The sequence below is a fragment of the Gymnodraco acuticeps genome, unplaced genomic scaffold (assembly GCF_902827175.1).
Source record: "Gymnodraco acuticeps unplaced genomic scaffold, fGymAcu1.1, whole genome shotgun sequence".
NCBI lineage: Eukaryota > Metazoa > Chordata > Actinopteri > Perciformes > Bathydraconidae > Gymnodraco > Gymnodraco acuticeps.
Genome location: NW_022989799.1, coordinates 404,664 through 421,223, shown reverse-complemented (window position 1 = coordinate 421,223; position 16,560 = coordinate 404,664). Strand labels below are relative to the sequence as shown.

The window sequence follows — 16,560 nt, the reverse complement described above, 5'->3', positions numbered from 1 at the left end:
CAAAACGTCATACTTCAACTAAACATCTGGGACGTAACGTTTCATGAATGCATCTTCCACTTTTGGAACAGTGCAATAGATAAACACCTGGAAAATTACTCCAAATGTATTCTGTGGTAGTTCCATTTATCTTCTTAAGAATTGTGACCAACACACACCCATGGACAGGGTATTTTATAAATGCACTCAAAAAGCATTATCAGACGTACACATGATGCTGATATCATTTTAATATGCAATAAGCAGTTGATATATAATCAGACTCTAAATGGGCACATCCAGTTGTGTTGCTTCCTGCTGGACTCAAATGATGCTGTGTGATGGATGATGTTGAGTTGTCTAAAAGACGTTCAGCCTTACCTTTGTAGCTGCCAGCTGTGGGTACCCCATACAATAAGTCTCCATTGGGAATAAGACCTCTTCCAGACGGACACATCTGATTGAACTGGTCTGTGAGGGGACAGACATGGAGGTTCAGAGGTTAAGATTCCGGCAGGCACTGTGGTGTGTGTGTCTGCAAACCTTTAAAGCAAAGCTTTTCCGCTGTTACTGCTACTCCGCTCCGACTAACGCCTAAACCAGAAACGCCAGAATTGACGTGGACATCTTAGACTCGGACCACAGCTGTAGACAATCTTTAGGCTAGTTTTTAACTCAACACTTCCAGACTTGTGTCAAATCCTTGAACAAATACAGCATTTATCCACACATGAACAGGACTGTGCTATACAGTAGGTACTTCAGGGTGTGGTTTTGGTCACAAGCTACAAAATGGTAAACTGTGTGACTGAAAAAAAGGTGTATGGAGTAAAGTGCTCCTCCTCCTCCTCCTCCTCCTCCTCCTCCTCCTCCTCCTCCTCCTCCTCCTCCTCCTCCTCCTCCTCCTCCTCCTCCTCCTCCTCCTCCTCCTCCTCCTCCTCCTCCTCCTCCTCCTCCTCCTCCTCCTCCTCACCTGTGCCATTGACAGGACAGGGGTGCACCTCGCAGTTGTCCCCCCACCCAGCTCCCAGGGTGCAACAGCACTCCTGCAGGGTGACGTGGCTGGTCAGCACGCTCTCACACAGATTCTCATCGTTCAGACGGTAGTAGCACTCCTTACGCTCCACTGAGGAAACTGAGGGGGGGGGGAGAGAGGAAGAGAGGGGGAGAAGGGAGACAAGATAAAGGGATGAGTATCAAACACATTTTATTTAAATGTCATATTTTTCAGAACTGGGGTCTGTTCAGTTCCCATTTCCTGAATAATTCACTAAACTGAAACTGACTTCAGGGTTCAGCTGTCATTCATGGTCCGTTTATTCGTTTTATTATTACTGTAATGGTTCCATCTCAAATGAAATCATGGTCCCTTTTCAAGTCAGGTACAAATGTGGGTGTTTGCTTAGAACATATCATTGTTTTTTAAAATCAGATTGTCTTCGGTTCTTTGTAAATATAATGTGGAAATTAATATACACATTTTAGAATTTGTGTAGTTGTGTAATGAATGAAAAACGTGGGTCACAGGTTACTCAACAATGCAATTACAAGACATAAAAATAAGAATAATAAGAATAATAAGAATAAAAATAGTGCAAGGTGCATTTCATTGTTCATTATAAGATGTATTCAATTAATTAAAAAGGTAGTAGTGTTTAGTTGTGTTCAGTTTCTTATCGTGTCCACAAGGCAGTCAGTTACAGGGCTTGGTTAGATGTGGTTCAGCCACAGCTGAACACATTGCTGTCCCTTCTCATTAATGCCTCTTCTTGGCATGGGCAGCTCGTTCCCATACTGGGCAGGCATACTCGGCAGCTGAGTAGCAGAGGGCTAGTGCGGTTGACTTCAGAGTCTGTGGGTTTGCACCCCAGGTCGTGCCGGTGAGCTTGCGGATGATGTTATTCCTCGCACTCACTTTGCACTTAGTCTTCTCAGTGTGGGTCTTAAAAGAGAGGCATCTGTCCAGGGTTACCCCTAGGTAGACTGGGTGCTCACAGTGTTCAAGGGAGGTTCCTGACCAGCTGACCTTCAGTTGGCGCTTGGCTTCACGGTTTCTCAGGTGGAAGGTACACACCTGTGTCTTAGATGGGTTTGCACGTAGGTGGTTCTCTTCATAGTAAGGTGTTAGCTCTGCCAGAGCGTTAGAGAGTCTGTCTTCCACAGTTTTGAAAACAGTGGCTTGTGTACCTATGCCAAGATCGTCTGCATAGATGAAGCGGCGGGTGTCTACACTTTTTGGTTGGTCGTTGGTGTAGATGTTAAAGAGAAGTGGTGCAAGCACACTTCCCTGTGGGAGGCCATTCCTGAGTCTTCGCCACCTGCTTTTCTTTCCTCCTAGCTCAACGAAGAAGTGCCTATTTTCAAGCATGCTTTCAATCAGCTCTGTCAGGCGGGTGTCTCTTGTGGTCTCCAGGATCTTACTGAGGAGACGTCTATGGTTGACTGTGTCATAGGCAGCTGAGAGGTTGACATACACCGCACCAGTTACCATCCCTTCCTCATATCCGTCTTCGATGTACTGGGTGAGGTTGAGTACTTGGCTAGTTGTCGACTTGCCAGGGCGGAAACCTGCTTGTTCAGGGATGAGGTGTTCGTCAACAAAGGCACCAATTATGTTGAGGATCAGACATTCAAAGAGTTTGTAGGTGTGGCTCAAAAGTGAGATTGGTCTGAAGTTCTTGGGAGCGGATGGTTCTTTCCCAGGTTTCAGCAGTGCTATAATGTGGGCTTTCTTCCAGATGTTAGGAAGCTTGTGTGTTGTTAAGCACTCATTGTAGAGCTGTAGGAGCCACGTCTTTGCCTTGTGACCGAAGTGCTTGATCTGTTCCGTTGTGATAGTATCCAGTCCAATTGCCTTTCCTGGTTTGAGGATAGAGATTCCCCCTTCCAGCGTAGGGAGTATTGACGAGATCGACATGATCGACAAGATCGACTAGATACTGCTAATCCTATCACCACTACAAGCAACAGTTGTGTTCAGTGGTGGAAAGGAACTAAGTACATTTATTGAAGTATTTACTTAAGTACTGTTTGAAGTATTTGTACTTTACTTGAGTATTTCCATTTATTTATACTTTATACTTCTACTCCACAACGAATCTACATTGTATTTGGATGATCTAGAACACAACATTATATTAACCATAATAATACCCTACTGTGAAAAGATCCATTCTGCATACTGAGTGCTTTTACTTTTTGTACTTTAAGCACATTTTGATGCTAGTACTTTTGTTCCTTTACCTGTGTAACATTTTGAAATCAGGACTTTAACTTTAAGATGATAGTATTTGTACTTTTATTTAATTAACAGAGTACTTTTTCCAACACTGGTAGTGTTTGTAGTCAGGAGGTTAATAACCTTACATTTATAAATAACTTGATTATGTTGCTTGTGTGTATGAAGCATTATACATACTGTACACAAGTCAAGAACTCAGTAGCAAGCTCCAGAATAAGAACTAAATGAATTGGCTATCAATAGTATTACAAAAAGTATTCAAAGTCAGTATTCAAAACCGCTATAAACTCTGATGTCTGCAGGTTAATTTGTACTACAGTGGAGGGGGGGTCACCTGTGGGAACGGGCTCACACTTGGCGATCATCACGTTGTAGTCCTGTCCGCTGGGACACTCGCAGTGGAAGGATCCGTCAGTGTTCTTACACTGGGCCTCTCCACACACACTGCTCAGAAGCTCACACTCATTCACATCTGTGGAGAGGAACAAAAGAACAATCCATAAATGTTGTTCATTATTCAGGTCATTAGCCTCTTAACAATCAAGACATAATAAGATTGTACATCATCAACTGTGCAGTGTGGACAAGAGGTGGGGAAGTTCAGTCTATGTTGCCAACAGGAGGACATACTTTTGGTCAATTACAATATAGCTACACAGCTGGGAGAATTAAGAAATGGAAGTACAAGAAAAGAAAAGAAACAAATAATGGCCGATGAGAGGAGAGGAACAGCTGGAAGGAAGGAAGACAGAGAGACACCGCAAATTCTATATGGTTAGTGGTACACCACCACTCTTGATTTAAAAAGTGTGTGTGTGTGTGTGTGTGTGTGTGTGTGTGTGTGTGTGTGTGTGTGTGTGTGTGTGTGTGTGTGTGTGTGTGTGTGTGTGTGTGTGTGTGTGTGTGTGTGTGTGCAGTGATGGTTTGGCAGTGTAGTGCACACACTGTATTGAGATGTGTTCTTAAGAGTGTGCTGCTAGTTTTTATTGTTTGTGTTTTGGGGCTTGTGACAGCCAAGATGTGTGTGGGGGAAGTGTTGTATCAGACTGCAGCAGGAGGGTGCTCTGACAGTCCTATGGTTAGGGCTCGGAAGGAAAATGCGGGGGCCAAGTTAGCCCTGGGAAACCACCAGCACCCTGCTGCTCAGACTCATTCCAAACCAAACTCCAGGAATTTTCAACAGTTCCATTTATTCCTCATTGGGATAGTGTCTGCAAACCTTAACAATGTTGCTTTCAAAGATGATCTGAGAAACAACAAAGCGTGTCTCAGGGTAATTCTGCAATTCTGTGTTGGGCCTTTACTTCAAGTAGAAAGAAATGTAGGCCTTTGTTTGAGACTGTTTCAGTATAATTGGACTTTTATAAACATAAATGATTCCCAGACTGTATGAAAATAATTTCAATACAATGTAATTCGTCTTTTAAAAATGTTACATTTCTTAAATGTTGACACTGGAGCTTTTGGTCAATTTTTCTAAGAAGGTTATAGCTCAAGTTGAAGTCATCAAAGGACATACGGTTGTTCTTATTGTTTAGTAGAAGCCTGACACAACACTAACATGGCAACTGAAAAGTGAACATTGAAACAACTTGAGGTCAAAGTTAATTCACTTTTACATCTCTAGCACAGTGTATGTGGTCAGGTCATGATAAAAAAAACTGTCGGGTTCCTATTCACATTGACTTTCTTTAAAATGAACTAAGCAGTGGCGAGCCGTCAGGGCCCTCTAGGCCCTCTGTGAGGCCCTAAGATATTCTAAAAAATAATATTTGAAAACATAAATATTATTTTTTAGATTTTTTTGTTGTTACATTTTTCATTAGTTTTACCAAAATAACTTGATTTAATTGTATTTCAAATAATATTTCCAAATAAATAAATCCTTCGAATCTGCCTGTTCAGTTTCTGTTGGAATGTGAAGGGTTAAATGCCGTCTCTGCGAGTTATGTGAAGACGGGAGAGCTTGTTGGTCCCTCTCTACATTCACAGAGGGCCAGCTATAGTAACTCAATGAGAGAGTAATGTCAAATGACAGTACAATTGACCAATCATATCTTCCCTCTAAATGGGCGGGCTTTATTTTCGCGGACTTTATGACAAGTTCCGCCCGCTGTGAAGTCTATGCAAGTGGTGCAGTGACGCGTCCTAAAACCCAGAAGTAAGCAGTGCTCGGATTCCCTCGACAGAAAGCAGTGGGATTTCTCCATAGGATTTTGGAAAATAGCTGGAAATAAGGTCTGTGGAAAACGAACCTGTTAGATAAATGCACGTTTTGTTCAGCCGGATAATATCCACATGTCTACCCTACTTTTATTATTTTATAATCATAAATCTAATCGATAGATTTATGATCGTTAGATTTATGATATAAGTTCGTTCATGATGGCTCACTTCAGTGATAGTGATGACATCGTTGCGAAATTATTAACCGAGTAATTTTCAAGATTGAGTTACAATGATAAACTGGAGTGGCAAAGGATCAGCTGAATGACCCGCAAGTGCTTCATCCAGAAGGACAGGAGGATGGACTTTGTGTTTTAGTGATTTGATCATCAAAGGTAGGCCTAAGTCATTTTCAATGCGGGCCGCCGTGCCGACTTAATTCATTTGTAATTGTTACTTGGCTGTCATGATAGGTGTTTATATAAATGGTGTTGTTTTGTGTGGTAGAGGGTCGCGTTTTGCACCCCGGGCCGCTGTTTTGATAATCTGCTGAAGTATACGCTGTGACGTAATAACTCTTCTTTTTTTCGAGGGAAGGGGGAGGTCAGAGGGCCTAGGTATAAAAGTCACGGCTCGCCACTGGAACTAAGAGTAGTTCAAGTTAAGTTAAAGAAACTGTCATGATATTAGTTTTGTGTGTTTAGTTATGGGTTTATTTTGAAATTCTGTTCTCCCTGTGTCTGGTCTTCCTTCCTGTGTCTGATTGCCTCATTGTGTTCACCTGTTGCCCTTGTGTTTCTGCCTCCCCTGCCCAGCTGTGTCTTGTCCTGTGATTACCCTTCTGTGTATTTAGTCTTGGCTTCCCCTGTGCTCCATGTCGGATCGTCGTCTTTTTTCAAGTCCTTGTTACCTGCCCGTCTTTGTCCTAGTTACCTGCCCATGCTTGTAAGTTTGTTCATGTCTGTCTTTTTCCTCGGTCTTGTTAATGTTTAGTTGTTTCTTGTTTTTTCGGCTTTTTAATAAAGCTCGCTTTTTGTTACCTGACCTTTTTGTCTTTTTAAACTGCCTTTGGGTCCTGATATTCCCTATCCCTGACAGATACCTTGTAGATTTGAGTGTTTTAGCAATTGCTGTGCTGCCTCATCATGACAAAGGTGGGGAAATCCAATTCCCCTGACTGACAGTAGTAGTAGTAGAACCTTTATTTATCCAGGAAAATCAATTAAGAACAAATTCTTATTTACAATGATGACCTGACAGGAGGCAAAGGCTTCCTGAGGGGATGGGGTTTGGGAGGAAAAATAAATAAAAAGACAGACTCCGGGCACTACAGAACCCAGGAGACAACACAAACACATAGAGCAAAGATGACAGGCATAGCAGTTAAACATATAAAAACTCTAAAACAATATTGCTGTGGTTCAATCAGTCATTTAAAATCAGCATCAGGCAAAGCAGCTACATGTGTGTACCAGGGTGTCAATAATAGTGACATTGAAGGTGCGGGGGGAGACAAAGGTTTTCATTTTCAAAGTTTTTTGAAAGACATTCCAGCTATCAGCTGCTGCAAACTGAAAGGCAGAGCGGCCAAAGGATGTATGGGCTTTGGGGATCTTTAACAGGATGCTTGTAGCTGACCGGGTGTTGTGCGTCGGGGGTGTGCGGATTTGCAGTAATTGTGTGAGGTAGAAGGGGGTGAGGCCTAGGAGTGTTTTGTAAACAAACATCAGCCAGTGGATGTTGCGTCTGGTCTCAAGAGAGGGCCAGTTAGCCAGAGAGTACAGGTCACCGTGGTGTGTCCTGTAGGGGGCATTGGTGGCGAAGCGGATGGCGGAGTGATACAGAACGTCTAAATGATCGAGTGCTCCTTTACACGCCGAGCGGTAGATGGTATCACCATAGTCAGAGGTCTCTGCGACACTTTAATACATTTAATATTAATAATAATGTTCTTGTGTCATAAAGAGCTTACAACAACCTACTATTGGACTTCAAATCAACCACATACTATGGATATCATTAAGAAACTGTAGGGATATGGGCTTGTGTAACGGTCACCAGAGGTGGGACCAAGTCATTGTTTTTCAAGTCTTTGCGCTCAAGTCCGAGTCAAGTCTCAAGTCTTTGCGTCCAAGTCAAGTCTCAAGTCAGGATGGGCAAGTTCAAGTCAAGTCCAAGTCCTAAACTTTGAAAAAACGAGTCTTAAACAAGTCATTATGTGCTTTTAACCAAATGTAATGACATCCATCAACAGAATAATACTTGATAATCAAACTGCTCTTTATTAGTCTCATTAATTAATTTAATAATCAATTTTCTCTCTGCTGGTAAAGTAACACGTTTTATTTGTATTTTAAGAGAGATCAGTAAGGTAAGGCTACCGTAACGGTTTGATTCAGAAGGAGTTTAATGTATAAGATCCCTGATGTTGAGGTAACCAGTTTATTGGTGCCGATGCTGCTTCTTTTTTCGGTTTTCGCTAATTTCTTGACTTTTTCCGACGCGCTTGCATTTAAATCTGGCTCCCCGTCTCCCCGTCGCTCTGTGTAGCTGGCCTGTACCACTACTACACCTGCTGTCTTTGGAGCGTCTGCCCCCCACCCTTCTTTCACATAATGGTATGATCCTTGTGTGTCCTCGCATATGATTGGCCGCATGGTGGCTCACCAAAATGAAGTCCCGCCCCTGCCTGCATGGATTCACAGCAAGAGTTGGAGCGGCTGAAGATTCTGCTCTCCCCGACGGGAGTCTGCTCTTCTAGCGGCATCTCGCGATCGGCATGTTGGAGGCCTCTGAATTAAATTATCAAGTCACCTCAAGTCAGAAGGCTCAAGTCCAAGTCAAGTCCCGAGTCATTGGTGTTCAAGTCCAAGTCGAGTCGCAAGTGTTTTGTGATTTTGTCAAGTCGAGTCTCAAGTCATCAAATTGGTGACTCGAGTCTGACTCGAGTCCAAGTCATGTGACTCGAGTCCACACCTCTGACGGTCACACATTTTAATTGACACAGACACTACAACCACAGCTGGAGCTCATTTCCACTGTGGCAGTGCACCCCCAAGACCAGCTGTAGGTCACAGGGTCTGGGTGAGGGGGCTGTGAAGCTACCAGATGGAGTTGCATATCCTTACTACTTTATAAGCTATCATACAGGAGCGTCTTTAGTCTACTCTTAAAATGGAGAGTACCTCCCAAATCCCTCCACAAACAGGAAGCTGGTCTACAGAAGCTGAAGGCTCTGTACTTTTGGAGACTCTTATCACTAATAACCCAGCATTCTGGGAACCTAGTGGGGTTCTAGGCTACTATGAGCTATTTAAGGTACGATGGTGCCTGAACATTAAGGACTTTGTAGGCTAGGAGAAGGATTTTAATCTGTTTTCTGTATTGTATAGGGAGTATGTGCAGAGATGCTAATACAGGAGTAATATGATCTCTTTCCTAGATCTTATCAATTCATGTTCCTCAGAATTTGTAATCAACTCTGTAATGATCTCGGTTAGTATGTAATATTTCCTGTTTTATTTTGAAATATAATTTCTCTCTTTGTCTTGTCTGGTTAAGTTCCTGTCTGTGCTTTTTGCTGCCTTTGTAGCCTGCCTTGATTATTTCCACCTGTGTGTGACCCCCCTGCTGCCCATGTGTCTGTACCTGCCCTCAGCTGGGTCTTATGTAATTAGTGTCCGTTGTCAGTCTTTGGGTGTTTCTCAATGTCGAGGACGCTTCCTTGGTAGGACATGTCTTCCGAGTCAGGTCTTTCAGAAGCGATGCAAGAATCCTTTCTAGCCTTGGAAAAGGAAGAATGGTGGAACAGGCTAACAGGTGTGCGTCATATGCGAGGCCCCGCCTTAAATGGAGCGCGATTTCCGCCAAAGATTTTGGAAATTGGTCCGTGCGCAAAGCATTGTGGGGATTTTAAGACCTCGGAGGATACACATCTGCAGCCTCGAAATTTCCCGCAATGAAAGACGCTGGCCTCGGTAGAATTCCAAGCATCCTGGACATTGGAACAGTCCTTCGGCGGGACTCGATGACGTAGCATCCTTGAAATAGTGGCTCTGGAGCAGCCTTCCTCGACATTTTGAAACACCCAGAGTTTCCATCTGGTTCCTGGTTCCCTGTGTTCCTGTCAACATTCCTTCCCTTGTTCTTCGAGCTCCCTGGACTGTTTTTCTTTTCTTGTTTTCTCTCTACCGTGCCTGGTTCCTCTGTTCTTGTGTGAAACTGCTTTGTTTATCAGCTTTTGGTTATAAATACCTGCCGTCCTCTTTTTTACTGCTTTTGGGTCGATGGATGGTGCCACACCCTGACAAACTGAGTCTAAATGGATGTTTTTGGACAGGCGGATAGTGAGGAATTGCAATAATCTAGCCTTAAAGTAATAAATACAATATATTACAATACTCCTATCCAGTGGCGTTTCTACATGTACAAAAGTGGTGGGGCACAAAAAACTCAGATGTCTATATATATATAAGCTTCTGCAGTGAGGTTCATGGCTGGTGAGGCACTGGCACTGACTCTTCAGGTTTACATTATATTATATTTTGACCTAAATCAAAATATAATATTATTTTCAAAAGCTTTTTTAATCTGATGCTTCAATTAATTTTAAACAGACAGTTCAACAGAAGGATCATTTTATCATTTAAATATTGAATTGTTCTCTCAATAAAATGGTGGTCTTACCTTGACTTGAAGATGAAGTCCATTTGCCTATCCTTCTGGACAAAAACCTCTATTACTTTTTTGTAAAAGTCCTCCTTATCTTCTTGTAGTTTAAAAAGTCTATCATAAATCTAAAGGATGGATTTATGATTCGAAAATTATAAAAGTAGACATGTGGATATTATCCGACTGAACAAAACGTACATTTATCTAACAGGTACGTTTCCCACAGATCTTATTTTGAGCTATTTTCTAAAATCCTATGGAGAAATCTCATTGCTTTTTTGTGGAGGGAAGCCATGCGCAGCTTACTTCCTGGTTTTAGGACGCGTCTCTCTCCTCCTCCTCTTCACACACCACACTTTTCGCGGCACACGTACTTACAGCCAATCAGCTCTGAATTATGTGAGCTGACGTATGGTGGGGATGGCAGCTCACTGCCCCAATGGTCATTATTTTTTGCCACACACATTAAATAGGAAAATACTCTTAGCATGCGCAGTGTAGTTTTTACAGTCACCGTTCACTTAGACAGTGAGAGGGAGGGGCAGGATCGGGTTTTGTCCCACATGGCTCTAAACAGCTCAATAGGCACACACTGTAGACACTAATTAGAAGAACACATATAAAACAGCAATGTACAGACGAATCAGATGATTAAACATGATCTTAAAATATATTTTATATATTTTTTAAATTTTTTTTTGCATTTTGTTGTAATCATTATTTTAATACTTTCTGCTGACACTAGGTGGGGATGTGTCCCCTAATGACCAGTGGCCACTGCTCCTATCTGAATGTACACACACAGAGAGGTCCACACTCACCCACACAGCCCTGGCCCCCCGGGGCCTCCTGGTAGCCCTGCTCACAGAGGCAGCGGAAAGACCCCAGCCGGTTCTCACAGAAGCCGTGAGGGCCACACAGAGTGTCGTTGAGCCCACACTCATCGATATCTGAAGAGCAGAGAAACACGGCCAACACATGTCAAATGCTTTGTTTCATTCCTTTTAGGTAGTCATGTTTCTCTAAGATCATGTTTTCACTAAGTTATATCTACATCTGTTTAAGAAATGCAGCCTAATTGTTCGCAAAACAGAGCTTTTCCTTTGTTTTTCTTATATATTCCTTCTTATTGAAGACGTGACATTAACGGATAAATGTGCTGCATGCATGCACACACGCATGCACACACCCCTCCTCGTCTAGACAGCCAGCTCAAAGGCTTCCGTCTGTTTCTTCTCCTCTCTTTTCTCTCCATTTTCTTTGCAGGCAGGAAATGGCATTAAACAGCTCTGGCACAGGGGCCAGCTCTGCTGTCATCCTGCAGAAAGTATGAGCAGCATGCTATATGTGAAAGAACTTGAAGACTTTTTTCATAAAAGGCAGAAATGAAGGGACGTGCTAGATGCAGACTGTTAAAAGAAGAAAGGAAGGCACTTTCTGGGTTTTGTGGTTGTACATTGTGAAAAGGTAATGTGTGGTATATTTATTAAGGCGTTTTATAAGATGGAATATTCATCAAAATGTGTGAAAAAGAAAAGTCCTTTAAACTGAGATAAATGACACAAATAAACCCTCTTCTTGCAGTGAGAAAATGAATCATTCTCACTTATATCGACAAGCAACATATTCGTACTATAGGACAAGATTATTACACAGTGCGTTATCACAATGGCAATAATGACATTTTTATTATGTTCACTATTTTTGTTTAGCCTGTTAGCATGGTTACATTTATCCCTACCTGCAGTAGGAATGGCTTTCGTTTTTGCTCATAACTTGAGGATAATACTGCATTAAAATTCAGGGGATTAACAATGTTATCAAGAAATATTTTGTGAAGATAATTAATGTTTATACCAAATTTTATAGTGACAACAATTGTTTAAACATTTCACTAAAAAACACCAATTCCAAACTCATTGTGTACAAAATGAATAGTTAGGGGAACACTAGAGTGCTTAGGGTTAATCCTCTGTGAATGAATGTACCACACTTTGTGACAATCTATGTCACAAATCAATGAGCTACCCTGTTGAACTGGGTGGCATGTTCCTTCATTACAATGAACAAAGACTAGTACATTTTGACTCAATCCCACATAATCTTTCCCTCCCCCACAAATACTCACTACAGCACCACATGTGGAATAATCTCCCAAACAAATGCACTGGATCTCCTGTTTGATTACAGTTTAATTCAAACTGCAGTGGCCAGCTTTAAAGGCAAATAAGAAAGTTAAGTAGAAAATGACTTTCATCTGAGTGCCACAAGCAGCAGTGAACACTGAAAGACATATTGTTGGGTTTGATCTTTTCAAGGGGTTTGTTGACAAAATAAATATAGAATTACATAATTGAAGACATGTGTGCTACTGAATGATCATTACTTTTGGTCAGCATCAACATGTTAATGATTTAAGCATGTGTGTCTACTGCAGTAATATTTTGTTGAATCCACTACATAGGAAAAATACACAGGAGAAGGTGTGTGTGTGTGTGTGTGTGTGCGCTTTGGTGAATGCATGTTTGTTTTTTCTTTTCTTTTGTAGTAGCATCTTACCGTCACAGGAGGGCGTGTGGATGCTGGCACTGAACCCGCTCTCACACACACACAGATAGGACCCCTCTGTGTTGAGACACTCCGCGTGGGGGGAGCAGAGCTCTGGTTCATCCACACACTCATCAACATCTGGAAGCATAGAGACCAAAGACACTGTTACCTCATTCACACCAACGGTGTTTCAGGGCCGGTTCGGAGCTGGAGCTTGAAAAGCACCGGGTTTTCCTGTTCACACCGCAGCGGAGCTGCCTCTTATACCTCATTCACACCAAAGCAACTCCGGTTCAAGCTCCGTGCTAGAGCTTTTCAGGTTTAGAACCGGTTCTTCGGTTTAGCTCCGGCTCTTTTCACACTGCCCAGAGTCCGACTGGTGCTGCGTCATTGCGTCATCGTTTGCATCATGACGTAACCGTTTGCGTGCCTGCTTCATAAAGCCAAACCGCGCGGAAACCCCTCACAGCTGACACCGACAACAACAACAACAACAATGGCCGATTGTGCTCCAGCTTCCTCTGTACCTCTTCGGAAGACCAGATTCCCAGTAGGTAGCTGGTCTCTTCAGTGGACCACTGCTGCTTGTTAAGTTTCTCCATCGTTGTGTACAAACTGGATACAACGCCGGCTTTTTGTTGTTGTTCAGGAGTTGATCCCGCCCCTGCCCTTGCCTCGACGTAAGCATGACGTATGCGGTGCTTTTGCTCTGGCCGGACAATTTTTTGGTGCTTGAAACGAACCGGATTCCGGAGCTAAGAGGCTGCTCCGCTGCGGTGTGAAGAGGAAAACCTGGTGCTTTTCAAGCTCCAGCTCCGAACCGGCCCTGAAACACCATTGGTGTGAATGAGGTAATAGCTCCGGAATCCGGTTCGTTTCAAGCACCAAAAAATGTTTTGTGCGTGCGAAGTGCGCCCCGCCAATTTTTTTCTGTGTCTGCCAGCACAAGAAAGGCTCTTGAGGCCTAGTACCAGGGCCGGTTCTAGACAATTTGCTGCCCTAGGCGAGATTTTAGGTGAGATTTTATATATAAAGATTAAATGAAAACTCTCTACAAAAGGCAAATACACTACAAAAACAGGAACTTATTGACATAGGTAATAGACGTCAAAATGGCTTCAAATGTATTCAGTATTGTATGAACATGTTTTAATTGGGGGGTGGACGTCACATCCTCTAGGCCGGGTCCGGGGGTATGCCCCCCCGGGAAGATTTGTTTGAACATTTTAAGGTAAAATTCTTCAATCTGGTGCACTTTAAGCACACAATTACTAGAGACCTGATCTAGGGGGTACAACTCTAAAACACCCATATGAAAAAGATCGGTTTACATTTTAGTAATCAAATAAGTATATGAACATAACCAATAACCTACCATAGCCAATAACAAATAAATGTAGCTTTTTTTGTTTTGTTCATTTAGTATATCTTATTTTACCTAGTTAACATTTATTTATTTATACATATTTTTGTATCTCTCCAACTTTAAACGATATTTTTGGTTTACTGTCCTATAGTATACATTGGAATGATTTCAAACCTGTTTTTATTTATCCTAATAATTATAAAGGAGTGCCTTGGAAATATGTGTTTACACAGGCCACATCACCCTGTGTGAGGCAAACCCACATTTGCGCAGCGTTGCGTTCACAATCGCCAGCAGGCCACTTAACAGGCCAGGCCATCGGGAAACCTCCCGGTCCTCCCGATGGCCTGCCTATTACATACAGTGGCAATGTCTCAAGATTTAGCAAAATACACCTTAAATACTACAAATCCACATAACAAACAATCAAAAATCAAAAAGGGTCGGCACTTATTATTATTTATAAAAAAAAAAAAAATTATCATTATTTATAAAAAAATATATATACTGTATATATATTTTAATTTTTTTGGTACCTGGCTGGCGCCCCCTAGCAGCGCCGCGCATATTTCAGCAGCGCCGACGCTATTTGTACAGTATATAGGGGAAACACTGCTTCAAGAAAAATGTATTTAATTTACCACTCGATGCAATCTGTGCCCCCCGTTTATTTCTAACTGCCATCCTACAGTTCCTGATCTTTAAATGTCTCACCTGAGCAGCGGGTGCCGTTGACCTGCCGGTACCCCCGGGGGCAGGAGCAGGTGTAGGACCCCATGTTGTTCACACACTCCCCCCCGGACTCACAGGGCCGGGCTTCTTCTAAACACTCATCCACATCTGGAAAACACACATATCATGTTGTGAGTGTTGTTTTCAGGTTGAAATTCTTTAAGCTCTAAATATTATACCGTATATAATAAGATCATAAGAAAGGATGTTTTGATTATGGGGACCAATGAAGTCTGGACAAATGACTTCAATTACCTGTTGTGTTTTTTGACACAAGTGTCACTGAAATGGTTATAAAACATTCTAATAACTAATATATTGCTATTGGAAAATAAAAGCAGTGGGAAAATGTATAGAAAATACCAAAAAGCCTGATATAAAACTGAAACCTAAATTAAATCTGAGAATTCAGTTATCTCTGCATTTCTTTTGTGTTTTTTAATAATCCTCACATATTTTGAATTGTATGTAAGTTAATCACCCATTAATATAGATATACGATTAATCTGTAAACTATTGTAATAATTATTGATTTATGTATCAATTGATTCAATATGTATCAGTTTTTATTATTTAATTTGATATCAAATACATTTCATATGGAAAAAAAAGCGCAGTTGGTGCAATAACGTGGAGCTTGTCAGTTAAAATCACAGACTTTGAGAAATAATACTAATATAAATATGTATTATTATTAACTGTTCTATTGCTTAATGAGTTAAATCTTACACATTTTTACTCATAATTTAGTTTTGTCCTTAAAATGTTTTTGGAACTACACTTCATACCATCACAATCGTCTCCAGCCAAAGACCCTCTGAAGCCAGGGCCACAGTGGCAGAGGAAGGAACCCTCAGTGTTCTGGCAGTGGCCCCGGGTGCAGGTCCGCTGGTCCTGGCACTCATCTAGATCTGGAGAACACAAACAACAGAACAACTTTATCACATGAGCAGAAAGCATAGGATGTTCATTTGGTAGATATATAATGTGCTCAAAGCAGTACAGAAAGTTCTATTAGTATATTAATAGAAGTTGGTTGCTGTAAATACAATTTGAAAAAACCCCAAAGAGAACACTGCCGGCTGAGTTAGAGACGAATGCCAGATGCAGCATAACCGAGAGCGGGTGCGGGAACACAGCCTTCACCAGCTACCTGCTTAACGGAGAAACAAGGCAGTTCCGCGTCTACCAGGAGCGGGGGCGAGAACACTGCCTTCACTGGTTGAGTTAGAGACGAACGCCAGATGCAGCGTAACCGGGAGCGGGTGCGGGAACACAGCCTTCACTGGCTACCTGCTTAACGGAAAAACTAGGCAGTTCAGCGTCTACCAGGAGCGGGGGCGAGAACTGCCTTCACTGATTGAGTTAGAGACGAACGCCAGATGCAGCGTAACCGGGAGCGGGTGCGGGAACACAGCCTTCACCAGCTACCTGCTGAACGGGAAGAGTAGAGCGGTGCTACTACTCACCGAACAGAAAAAGGGATGTAGCTACATCCGCATTACCGGCAGAGGGAGCGGGAGCGAGAGCACTGCCTTCACCTAGCTGGGTAAAATAAAGAAGCTTAACAGTACACGCAAGGCGTTAGCCGAGCGGCTGCTGCTAACGATCAAGCGAGATCAAGTCAAATAACACACATGTTTAAGACCAGATAACTAGCTTCTAAAGAAGAGAACAGCACAGAGCCATAGTTACAGCAGTAACCAGTGCTCACACGGCATATAACTGTAGTTACAGTAGTAACTATGGCCAGTACTTACACGGCTTAGAACCGTAGTTACAGTCGTAACTATGGCCAAAACTTACACAGCATAGAGCCGTAGTTACAGTAGTAACTCTGGCCAGTACTTGCACG

At 42.3% G+C, this 16,560-nt stretch overlaps 1 protein-coding gene across 4 annotated transcripts in view; it reads right to left on the bottom strand.

The window, feature by feature from the left end:
• ltbp1 (latent transforming growth factor beta binding protein 1) overlaps positions 1 to 16,560 on the bottom strand; it is a 177,754-nt gene that overhangs the window by 25,515 nt on the left and 135,679 nt on the right. For all 4 annotated transcript variants that reach the window (XM_034223113.1, XM_034223129.1, XM_034223121.1 and 1 more), the window contains 7 exons: positions 15,494 to 15,616; positions 14,688 to 14,813; positions 12,617 to 12,745; positions 10,879 to 11,007; positions 3,555 to 3,692; positions 953 to 1,114; positions 361 to 450 (listed from right to left, as the gene is read on the bottom strand). In XM_034223113.1, the coding sequence (XP_034079004.1) occupies positions 361 to 450; positions 953 to 1,114; positions 3,555 to 3,692; positions 10,879 to 11,007; positions 12,617 to 12,745; positions 14,688 to 14,813; positions 15,494 to 15,616 (897 nt within the window). The remainder of the gene's footprint in view (positions 1 to 360; positions 451 to 952; positions 1,115 to 3,554; positions 3,693 to 10,878; positions 11,008 to 12,616; positions 12,746 to 14,687; positions 14,814 to 15,493; positions 15,617 to 16,560) is intronic.